The sequence below is a fragment of the Anolis sagrei genome, chromosome X (genome assembly GCF_037176765.1).
Source record: "Anolis sagrei isolate rAnoSag1 chromosome X, rAnoSag1.mat, whole genome shotgun sequence".
Taxonomy (NCBI): Eukaryota; Metazoa; Chordata; class Lepidosauria; order Squamata; family Dactyloidae; genus Anolis; species Anolis sagrei.
Genome location: NC_090034.1, coordinates 14,705,355 through 14,717,073, shown reverse-complemented (window position 1 = coordinate 14,717,073; position 11,719 = coordinate 14,705,355). Strand labels below are relative to the sequence as shown.

General features: G+C 51.4%; 1 protein-coding gene across 2 annotated transcripts; it reads right to left on the bottom strand.

Annotated features, from left to right (window-relative positions):
- Positions 1–665: 665 nt before the first annotated feature.
- Positions 666–11,116, bottom strand: LOC137098010 (transcription factor AP-4-like). 2 transcript variants are annotated; one of them, XM_067473666.1, is made up of 7 exons: positions 10,739–11,116; positions 6,254–6,419; positions 4,039–4,137; positions 3,778–3,948; positions 3,507–3,590; positions 3,156–3,308; positions 666–1,820 (listed from the first exon to the last, which is right to left on the bottom strand). In XM_067473666.1, exons 1-7 carry the CDS (start codon positions 10,852–10,854, stop codon positions 1,590–1,592), a joined length of 1,020 nt encoding a protein of 339 aa, XP_067329767.1. In that variant the 5' UTR covers positions 10,855–11,116; the 3' UTR covers positions 666–1,589. The 2 variants fall into 2 exon arrangements, with proteins under 2 accessions (XP_067329767.1, XP_067329768.1); XM_067473667.1 differs by having other exon boundaries at positions 3,453–3,590; positions 10,739–11,114.
- Positions 11,117–11,719: the final 603 nt, after the last annotated feature.

Here is an 11,719-nt window from a genome sequence, read left to right as displayed (position 1 = left end):
ACCTGAAACATTGAATGCTTGTTTTTTGTAGTATATGTAAACCACTCTGAGTCCCTTCTGGGAGAGTGGACGGACTACAAATAAGGTATTTTATATTATTATTATTATTAGGATGCCAATGTAGCTGCTTTTGAGAGCCTTCATTCTGGCCTAGAAGGCTTATCTTTTGGCAAGGAGCCCCTAGTGGCGCAATTGGTTAAACCCTTGTGCCGATAGGAATGCTGATCAACGGATCAGCGGTTCGAATCCAGGGAGAGCGAGTTGAGCTCCCTCTATTGGCTCCAGCTTCCCATGCAGGGACAGGAGAGAAGCCTCCAATAAGGATGGGAAAACATCAAACATCTGGGTGTCCCCTGGGCAGCGTACTTGCAGACGGCCAATTCTCTCACACTAGAAGCAACTTGCAGTTTCTCAAGTCACTCCTGACACAAAATAAATTTAAAAAATCAAAAAGAGGAGACTTTTGTAAGCATTGGAGTTCACTACATGTTGAATCCATCTCGAGACTCTCTGTGGTCCTCACCATTACCCCACTTTGGTCCCAGTTTACAGCTCCTGGGAGAGCAGATCCTCCTGCTGAAGAGCCCTTTATCGCCACCAAACTACAAATCCCAGGATCCCTTCCCTCCTTCCCACCAACAATGACATCCACAAGCCAGAACATCTAAAAAACAAAGTACAAACTTTATTTTGTTTCTTTACAAAAAAGCACATGCTTCATTTTTTCCACTTTTTTAACAAAATATAATAGCATCTCAATGAACATGAAGACCCAAAAAATTGTAAAAAAAAAACCCCAAAAGAGATAAAAAATAAAAAAATAAAGGAAGAGAGAGAATGGAGGAGGAAGAGCCGTGGCTTTGGAGGGTGGGGGTGGGGCTACCGAATGCCCACAGAGGGCCCTATAGTCAACACTGGCCTAGACCACTAGTCAAAAGGGGAGTGGGTGGGGTGGGGGTGGGGAGCGGCCAAAATGAAAAAGGGTGAAGAGTGAACATCACGGGAGGGAGGGAGGGGGGAGCAATGGTCAGATCCATGGAACGGATTAAGTGCTTCATAAATCAGAAATTAAGAAATGCTAAAAAAAGGAAACCACCAACCCATGGAGAAGAAACAAAAGAGAGGGCAGTACCCCCTCCCCTCGAAGTGGGGAAAAGGCCCCTGACCCTGCAGTGACCCCTGAGAGTTGGGGGGGGGGGTTAGGATTGGCAGGGCATAGCCAAGCCCCCATCTCAGAGTTCATGGTCCCCCCCATTGGCCCCTTAATGCCACCTCCAAGGGCCATCTTGACCCCTGAGGAGAGCGACAGAGAGCAGAGGGGGAAAGGCCATGTTTATGGGACACAAACCCATAGAGGAAGATCAGTGCTGAGTCCCGAGGGACCAAGGCCACCCACCGCCCTCCAGGGAGGGGCCCTGAGAAGCCGACCCTTTCTTCTCCCTCTGGCCTTTCTGTGAGCCGAATTGAGGGGAGCCTTCCTCCTGCAGGCCCCCTCCCTTTACAGTATTGAAAAGGTCATAAAAGAGACCTGAATTGCCACGGTGTTTTGTAAAAATGTGACGCCCCCCCTCCTCCCGCGTCCAGTGGGGTCAGGGCCTCCTCTCGGGGGCCTTGCTGTGCTCCATTGCCTCCTCCTCCTCTTCCTCCTCCTCGGTGTCTTCCTCCTCCGCTGCCACTTCCGAGTCAGAGGCTGTGTCTGAAAGGGAAGGGTCCAAGCCGGACCGGGCCACGATTACAGCCCTCCGCCGGCGCCGCTCTTCCTCTTCCTCCTCCTCCCCCAGAAGAGGCTTCTCCTGCGTCCCCTCGATGTGCTGGATGGCCTGTAAGAAGGGAAGGGGAGGGCAAGGTGGCATGAGACCCCTGCTCACCAATGGGGCGGTCACCACCATCTGAGGAGTGGACTGCCCTCCCAAAGGGTCCAAGGCCAGAGCACCCAGACCAAGCACCCACATTTGAGGTTCTGTGGGACTCCCTTGCTTTTCTACTGAGTAGCCAATGTGGACTGTCGCCTCAATACAGGGGACAGTTTGTGAAATAATAGTAATAATAATAATAATAATTTATTTCTCATTCACCTCTTCTCATGGCTTGAGATGAGTCACAGCAGTCAAAACACATAAGAACTATACCCTTACTAAAACAGTGCCACTGGCCTCCGACAAGCTTCCAAGCCAATTCAAGGTACAGGTTATTATCTACAAAGCCCTATACTCTTCGGGTCCAACCTATTTTTGAGACCGCATGTCTTTGTATGAACCGGTCCGGGCTTTGAGAACGGCAGGGGAGGCCCTTCTCTCGGTCCCACTTCCATCTCAAGCACAATTGGTGGGAACGAGAGAGAGGGCCTTCTCTGTAGTGGCACCCCGGCTCTGGAATACCCTCCCAAAAGAGTTTAGGTTAGCCCCCATCCTTGAAACTTTCTGATACAGCCTACAAACATCAACTTTTAAGCAGGCTTTTGGGCTCAAGTAGGCTGAAATGGGCTTATGTGAGGTTAACACTCTGGCACTTTAGTTGTGAATTGATGGGAGCTAGTTTTAACTACAGATGGTCTGCGTTTTTAAAATTGTGTTATTGTATTTTTATATGTGTTGATAGTGGCTTTTAAAATTTTTTATGTGATATTGTTTTAGACTCATGTACCGTTTATGTTACGCTGCACCTTGGAGTGTCTTGTAAGCCGCCCCGAGTCCCTTTTGGGAGATAGTGGTGGGCTATAAATTTAGTTTACTTATATTATTTATAAGCATAGCAAAAATTCTATGAACACATATTAAAATGTAGTTCTATAAAATATACATATTAAAACATTTCTATATAATGTATAATACACAGGACAGAGATTAAAACACAGTATATGAGTTTAAACTGGCTGGATAGGACAAGAGGTTTGGGGTAAGTAATTACTTGACTCCCCCCCCCCCCCCCCCCCAAATATATCACAATGGGAAGTCTTGCCTTGGAGCAGTCCGGATGCTGTCTTGACACCCCCTGTCCAAAAGGGGGCGTCGGTGAACCTTCCTGACAGAGCCAGGGCCCAGCGAGATTAATTGTCCCTAGGAGGGCTCACTGGCACCTGGCCAAAGTTTTTCTTCGCAGTACCCTTCCCTCTGTGCCCTCTGGGGCCATTGCGTGCCCTGTCCCCTTGGGCTCACCTGCACGATGGTGTCTAGGTTCTGTCGGGAGGTGGAAACCGCATTGATGACGGAGGAGGGGCCCATGGTGACCACTGTCACATGGTGCGATGGTGGGGGCACAATCACAGAGGGGTGGTGGGTGGGTGCCGGGGGGCTCTGTCCCGGAAAGAGCTGTTGGGGAGCAGATAGGGTCAAAATGAAGTCAGGAATCTCTCCACAAGTAGTGCTGGAGGGGCCCTCCTGCATGGGGGTCCCCTCCTTCCCTACCCTCTTGGCCTGTGCCATCTGCAAAGGTGCCGCCCTTTAGGGGCTCACCTGTCCGTGGCTCTGATGATGCCGCTCAAACTTCTCCTGGTGCAGCAGCCTCACCTGCTCCTGCTGCTGCTGCAGCTGCACTTGTTGGGCGATCACCTTAAGCTTCTCTGGGTACATGTGGGCCTCCAGGGAACGCACCTGGCAAGGGAGGGGGAGCATAGGGGTCAGCAGGAGCCATGGGGAAGGAGTTAAATACTTGTATCACGCTCCTCCATTGCAGGAGGGCTCACAACGGGAAATCAAGTGCACCCTCTGTACTGGAAGTTTGTTTTAGGGGTCCCCTTATCCCTTATCCCTGCCCCCCGAGGCACCTTCCGGCACTCACCTGCTCCTCCAGCATCATGCGGACGGAACGCTCCTTGTCTAGCTGCTGCCGGAGCTCTATCATCTCCCGGCGCAGGTCCTCGGCCTTCTCGTCCTCCCAGATGTCCGGGGAGCCGATGCCCTCGTCCTTGTCCTCCGCTCGTCGCCGCTTCGGTGAGGAGCCACTGAATTCCTGCCGACAAGGAGACAAGGAAAGTGGAGGTCAGAGAAGGGGGAGGTCAAAGAGGAGGCGGCAACTGGGCTGCCCATGCTTGTGCCTCACCTGGATGAACCTCTTGAGCTGTGCATTCTGCTGCAGCAGCCGTGTCTTCTCCTGCTCCAGAGAGAAGATGTACTCGGCGGTTTGCTGGAGGATGGCTGCCTGCGGAGAGAGCGAGAAGAGGCACAGAGGAGTCAAGAAGAGCAATAATGAACTCAAGGGGAAGGAGGCAGGCTGAAAGGCCAAGCAATCTCATTACGGATCCCATCCACAGATTCAGCAGAAGTAGAGGAAGAAGGCAATCCTCACCCGATCCCTGGGTACAAGGAGGCAAAGCCTATTGTCCCTTTGGTCCCCTGGGCAATAAAGGAGACACGCTGAGAGCACTAAGCTCCGGGAATGGATCAATGCCTCAAGGTAGCAGCAATAGGCTCCAGCCTGGCCTCTCAGCAGAACTCCAAATGACCAATGGGCTGTTGTAATTTGGACACACAAATAGCCATGATGAACTCAAGGGGAAGGAGGCAGGCTAAAAGGGCAAGCAATCTCATTACGGATCCCATCCACAGATTCAGCAGAAGTCCACACTTCTAGGCAGAGAGTTCCACAGCTGAACCACTGTCCAGGGCTCAAGAGTTAGAACAGACGCAACCTCACAATCCATGCCATACAAAAGTTGTAGACATTCAGTGGAATGAAAAGCACAGCCCTTAAAAGCGGGAGCCCTTTCAAGTGACAATGGCTGTGATGGGCTCGTGAGTCAGGCTGGACTTCTACTGATGACAATGAAGGCCATGGTGGCAGCTAAAATAAATCAATGAGATTTTGGACTGCATAAGTAGGAGTATCATGGCTGGATCCAGGGAAGTCATCCTACCCCTCTATTCTGCCTTGCTCAGACCACACCTGGAATTCACACTGTGTCCAATTCTGGGCACCACAATTGAAAGGAGATGTTGACAAGCTGAAATGTGTCCAGAGGGCAACTAAAAGGATCAAGCATCTGGGGAGCAAGTCCTATGAAGAGCAGCTTAGAGCTGGGCATCTTTAGCCTGCAGAAGAGAAGGCTGAGAGGAGACATGATGAGGGCCATGGATCAATATGTGAGGGGAAGTGACAGGGAGGAGGGAGCAAGCTTGTTTTCTGCTGCCCTGGAGACTAGGATGCAATGAAACAATGGCTTCAAACTACAGGAAAGAAAGGAGATTCCACCTGAAAATTGGAAAGAACTTCCTAACTGTGAGAGCTCTTCAGCAGTGGAACTCTCTGCCCCAAAGTGTGGTGGAGGCTCCTTCTTTGGAGGCTTTTAAACAGAGGCTGGATGGCCATCTGTCAGGGGTGCTTTGAATGCAATTTTCCTGCTTCTTGGCAGAATGGGGTTGGACTGGATGGCCCACCAGGTCTTTTCCAACTCTAGGATTCTATGAAGGCACTAACCCTCCTATACAAAACTGGCTGAGTTTTAACACAGAGGCAGAGAAACACTTTCTCTTTCACTCAAAGTCCAGCATTTTGTGCCCTGAAAACGTTTTGGGAAATGTTTGCCACAAAGACCAACCATGCCGCAATCTTTTGTGGTGCAGGAAAAAAAGTCTGCGGAGTTTTCTCTCTGATTCTCAACACAAAAGACTTCTCATTTCTGTTGGCCACAATTCCAGCAGCCGAGAAACCAATCAAAGGTGTAAAAGTTTCCGCCTTTACTCCATTGATAATATACTTTTATCTCCTTCACAAAACCTGGGGGTTTGCACAAGACACTTTCAATTGCATAGTCGTAAAATCTAAACAACTAAATATGCAGTCCCCGAATAAAATGCAAAGATGTTTACTTGTTGTCAGTTTTGATCTGATACACCTGCTTGCCTTTGCAAACTCAGGAAAGCCTGCACCTGCCGCCTGTACAAAGTCCACCTTAAGCCCAGAAAGGAAACCCTGGATTATTGGATTCCCCATAAAAGAGAACAAAACAATCCCGCCACTCTTTTCGCTTCTGCGGAAGGGCAAGACGCGGTCTGAGGGACCCTCGACTGCGGGCAAAGTTCACATTTTGCATGAGGGACACTGGTTTCGTTTTTGCACAAAGGATGGGCAGAGAGCCCTTGCCCACTGGAATAAACTGGTACTCAAGGCCCTTCACCAGTTACAACCAACTTCAACATTATGACAGAATCAGCTAAACTAAATGTGTGCAACAGTCGCCAAATAATTGCAAACTTGAAGAAGGGGCCTGGGCTTCCTGCTTGGGGCCTCAATGCCAATACCCCCAATGCCTGCTAACCTTGCTGAGCTTCTCCCCGTCCGTGTGTGGGATGAGGGTCTTCAAGGACTGGAAGCCCGCGTTGATGCTTTGCATGCGTCGGCGCTCATTGCTGTTGGCGATCTCTCTCCGGATGCGCCGCTCCTGGTCCCGCTGCGTCTCAGGGGTCAGGGGCAGGTTGGCCAGGCTGTGGGGGACAGAGGGGAGGTCATGGGGCATGGCCCAGCTGGGAACCCAACAGGCCTGCTCCTGGCAACCTAGAGATGCCAAAGCGGAGAGAGAGAGGGAAGCAGAACTCTTCCATGCAATTCTGATATTCATTTTCCCAGTGACCTCCCCCCCCTCAAAAAAACCCCTCTTTGTGCTGCAATGTGGAGTGTAAAGGGCAAACAATCAACCTCTAGACCAGGCATGGGCTGGATGGCCTTGGGGAACCCCTTCCAACTCTAGGAGTCTATCGTTCTAGAACAGGCATGGTCAAACTTTGGCCCTCCCTCCAGGTATTTTGGACTTCATCCCACAATTCCTAATGCTGAAGTGGCTGAGGGGGAAAAGGAAAGGGCCTGAGGGTGTTAGGAATTGTGGGAGTTGAAGTCCAAAACACTGGGAGGGAGGGCCAAAGTTTGCACATGCCTGGCCTAGACCTACTGCTTTAACATCGGAACCTTGGCAGCCCCAGACTCTCATACCGAGCCAGGGAAAGGGAAGCCAAGGCTGCCAGCCCCCCGTTTTAGCCCCTAAAGCCCCTCTGGGCCTCACATGATCCAGAGCAGTGTCTCCCAACCTTTGGTCCTTCAGGTGTTTTGTTTGTTTGTTTATTTATTTATTTATTTACTGTACTTATACCTCACGCTTATAACCCCCGAAGAGGGACTCAGGGGGGCTTACAAACTATGGCAATAATTCAATGCCAGATTCAGACAATAACAGCAAACACATTTTAAAACTGTATAAACATATACATGTCCATTATCAATACTCTGTCAGATGATGAAAAACGTATCAAAAGACTAGCACCAACTTAGCTTTATAAACATTAAACCAATTGCTTTTGCATTTCTTATACAGGTTCCGTCATATTTATGGGTCATATTCATCCCCAAAAGCTTACTTAAATAGCAAGGTCTTGAGATTCGAGAGGGCCCTGTCTCTTGTCCCCGCCAACTGCACCTGCGATGGGGTGGGACTGAGAACAGAGCCTACTCCAGAAGATCTTAACAATTGCACTGGATCATAAAGGGAGATACGCTTGAACAAGTAAGCTGGGCCGGTACTGTTTAGGGATTTATAGGCTAAAGCCAGCACTCTGAATTGTGCTTGGAAGCAAATTGGCAGTTAGTGGAGCTGACGAAACAGGGAGGGTTGTGTGCTCCCTGTACACTGCTCCAGTGAGGAACCTGGCTGTCACCTGTTGGACTACTTGAGGCTTCCAGTCTTCAGAGGCAACCTCATGTAGAGTGTGTTGCAGTAGTCTATACAAGATGTAGCTAGCGCATGGACCACCGTGGCCAAGCCTGGCTTCTCAAGGTACGTTCGCAACTGGTGCACAAGTTTTAATTGTGCAAAGGCTCCCTGGCTACTGCTGAGACTTGGGGTTCCAGACTCAGCTATGAGTCCAGGATTACTCTCAAGCTGTGACCTGTGTCTTCAGGTGGAGTACAACTCCATCCAGAACAGGCTGTAACCCTATGCCCTGTTCAACCTTGCGACTGACCAGGAGTGCCTCTGTCTTGTCTGGATTCAGTTTCAATTTGTTTGCCCTCATCCAGGCCACCACAGCTGCCAGGCACCAGTTCAGGACCTGAGCAGCCTCCTTAGCAGCAGGTGGAAAGAATGATAGAGCTGGATGTCATCTGCATACAAATGGCACTGAACTCCAGATGATCTCTCCCAACGGTTTCATGTAGATGTTACAACAACATGGGGGACAACATTGATCCCTGCAGGACCCCATAGGACAATGGTTATGGGGCTGAGCAGGTGCCCCCCAACACCACCTTCTAAGAGAGATCCTCCAGGAAGGTCCGGAGCAACTGCAGGACAGTGCTTCCAAGCCCTATTCTTGCGAAGCATCCCAGAAGGATACCATGGTCTACAGCAGACATCCTCAAACTCTGGCCCTCCAGCTGTGTGGGTCTCCAACTCCCACAATCCCTGACCATTGAACAGATGGCGAAGGCTTCTGGGAGTTGGAAGCCTAAACAGCTGGAGGACCAGAGTTTGAGGATGTCTGGTCTACAGTACCAAAGGCACTGAAAAGTTCAGGAGAACCAACAGGGACACAACACCCCTGTCCACTTCCCAGCTGAGATCATCCACAAAGGAGACCATGGCTGTCTCAGTTCCATGGCCAGGCCTAAAACCATACTGTGATGGATCAAGATAATGGATGGTCCTTCTAATCTAGGATTCTATCATTCTAGAACAAGCTTGGGCAAACTTGGGCCTTCCTTCCAGGTGTTTTGGACTTCAACTCCCACCATTCTTAACAACTCCAGGCCTCTTCTTTTTCTCCCTCAGCCACTTAAGCTGAGGGGGTAGGAGGACCCAAGTTGGCCCATGCATGAGCAATCTCGACCTACTAATTTGGGGGAAAAGGAAAAGACCTGAGGCTGTTAGGAATAGAGGGAGTTGCAGTCCAAAACACCTGGAGGGAGGGACCAAGTTGGCCCAGGCATGCGCTATCCTGATCTACTAATTTGGGGGAAAAGGAAGGGGCCTGAGGCTGTTAGGAATGGTGGTAGTTGCGGTCCAAAACACCTGGAGGGAGGGCCTAAGTTGGCACACGCATGAGCTATCTCGACGTACTAATTTGGGGCGAAAGAAAGGGGCTGAGGCTGTTAGGAATGGTGGGAGTTGCGGTCCAAAACACCTGGAGGGAGGGCCTAAGTTTTTAATAATGTCCTGATGTACTGCCATTGTTGTTTTGCTTATTGTTTGATTTGCTTAGTATTGCGGTGTTATGTTATTTTGCTTATTGTTTGATTTGCCTTGTTGTTGTGATGTTATATTCTACTCTCTATTGTATTGTGTTTGAGGCTTCGGCCTGTGTAAGCCGCATCGAGTCCTCCGGGAGATGCTAGCGGGGTACAAATAAAGTTAATAATAATATAATAATATAATAATAAGTTGGCACACGCATGAGCTATCTCGACGTACTAATTTGGGGGGAAAGAAAGGGGCTGAGGCTGTTAGGAATGGTGGGAGTTGCAGTCCAAAACACCTGGAGTTGGCCCATGCATGAGCTATCTCGACCTACTAATTTGGGGGAAAAGGAAAGCGCCTGAGGCAGTTAGGAATAGAGGGAGTTGCAGTCCAAAGCACCTGGAGGGAGGGCCCAAGTTGGCCCATTCAGGAGCTATCTTGACCTATTAATTTGGGGGAAAATGAAAGCGCCTGAGGCTGTTAGGAATAGTGGGAGTTGCAGTCCAAAACACCTGGAGAGAGGGCCCAAGCTGGCCCATGCATGAGCTATCTCGACCTACTAATTTGGGGTAAGGGAAAGGAAAGGACCTGAGGCTGTTAGGAATGGTGGGTTACAGTCCAAACCACCTGGAGAGAGAGCCCAAGTTGGCCCAGGCATGAGCTACCTCGACCTGTGGCTGTTAGGAATGGTGGGAGTTGCAGTCCAAAACACCTGAAGAAAGGGCCCAAGTTGGCCCAGGCATGAGCTACCTCAACCTGTGGCTGTTAGGAATGGTGGGATTTGCAGTCCAAAACACCTGGAGAGAGGGCCCAAGTTGGCCCATGCATGAACTATCTCGACCTACTAATTTGGGGGGAAGGAAAGGGGCCGAGGCTGTTAGGAATGGTGGGAGTTGCAGTCCAAAACACTTAAAGAGAGGGCCCAAGCATGAGCTATCTTGACCTACTAATTTTGGGGGAAAGGAAAGGACCTGAGGCTGTTAGGAATGGTGGGAGTTGCAGTCCAAAACACCTGGAGGGAGGGCCCAAGTTGGCCCATGCAGGAGCTATCTCAACCTACTAATTTGGGAGGAAAGAAAGGGGCTGAGGCTGTTAGGAATGGTGGGAGTTGCAGTCCAAAACACCTGGAGGGGCGGAAGTCCCAAGCTGGCCCATGGAAGCCCCCCAGGAAGGCCTGTCTCCCAGCGCCACGTGCGGCTCCTCCTCCTCCTCCTCTTCGGCGGCTGACAAAGGCGGGCGAGGGCGCAACTACAAGTCCCGGCTTCCCTTGCGGCCCAAGCCCCGCCCCCTCCCTCCCTCCCTCGGAGGAGGCTGCAGAGTCACCGCCAGGCCCCGAGGAAGGCGAGGAGTCAACACGCGGGAGGCGGCAGAAAGAAAGAGAGAGAGGGAGGGAAAGGGAAAGCGAGAGGCAAGCGCGTGGCCGCCTTGTGCTCCTGGCCGCCCGCCCCTCTCCTTCCCTCCCTCCCTCCCTCCCTCGAGAAGCGCAGCAACCGCGTGGCCCTGCCTGCTGGTGTCCCCTTCCCCTCCTCCGCCGACAGGGGGCCTCCCTCTCCTCCCCCCTCCCTTTGGAGACAGACTCACCTGCAGAGCCCCCCGATGACCTCCTTCTCGGACTTCCGGAAGGGCTGGTGCTGTTGCTGCTGCAGCGCCGAAGGAGGAGGAGGCACCTTGGGCGCGGGGACCACGAAGTACTCCATCGGAAGGGGGAAGGGAGGGAGGGAAGGAGGGAGGGAGGGGGTGCCTTCCTCTTCGGCCTCCCCCTCCTCGGCCGCGGATCCGCGCGTGTTTCTCTGGAGGGGGGAAGAGGAGGAGGAGGGGGGGAAGAAAGAAGCGTGCGCGCGCGCCTGTGTGTGTGTAAAAGCGTGCCTCTGTGTGTGTGTGTATGCCGTGTGCGCGCGCGCCTCCCTCCTCCTCCTCCTCCGGCTGCTGCTGCTCAAGGCGGGAAACAGCTGGTGAGGGGCGGGGCCTCGGCGCAGGCAGGGAGGCGGTCCTTACGAGGCCCCGCCCCTCTTTCCTTTCGCCCGCCATGTAAACAAAGGAGCCCGCTTCCGAAGTGACTTGTTTCCCATATTCGCGAGATTCCATGGCCACATATTTAATTGTGCTGCTTGCAGTTTTGTGGGAGGCTTTGAGTCTTCATTCTGCGAGAGAGAGAAAAAGGATTATTGTTATTATTAAATGTATTTATTATTGTATTGTCGAAGGCAGTGGAACTCTCTGCCCCAGAGTGTGGTGGAGGCGCCCTCTTTGGTGGGGACGAGGGACAGGGCCTTCTCTGTGGTGGCCCCTCGACTTTGGAACTCTCTCCCCAAGGACATCAGACAAACCCCAACGCAGCCTGAAGACCTGACTGTTCCAGTGTGCCTTTCCAGAATAGGAAACTCCTGGCATCAAGTCCTAAATGCACTTTGTTAGAGATTCAGGATTATTTGCACATTGCACCTACCTTCAAATACCTCTACATATCACTTGTCAAATCTTGTTGTTGTTCATTCGTTCAGTCATCTCTGACTCTTCGTGACCTCATGGACCAGCCCACGCCAGAGCTCCCTGTCAGCCGTC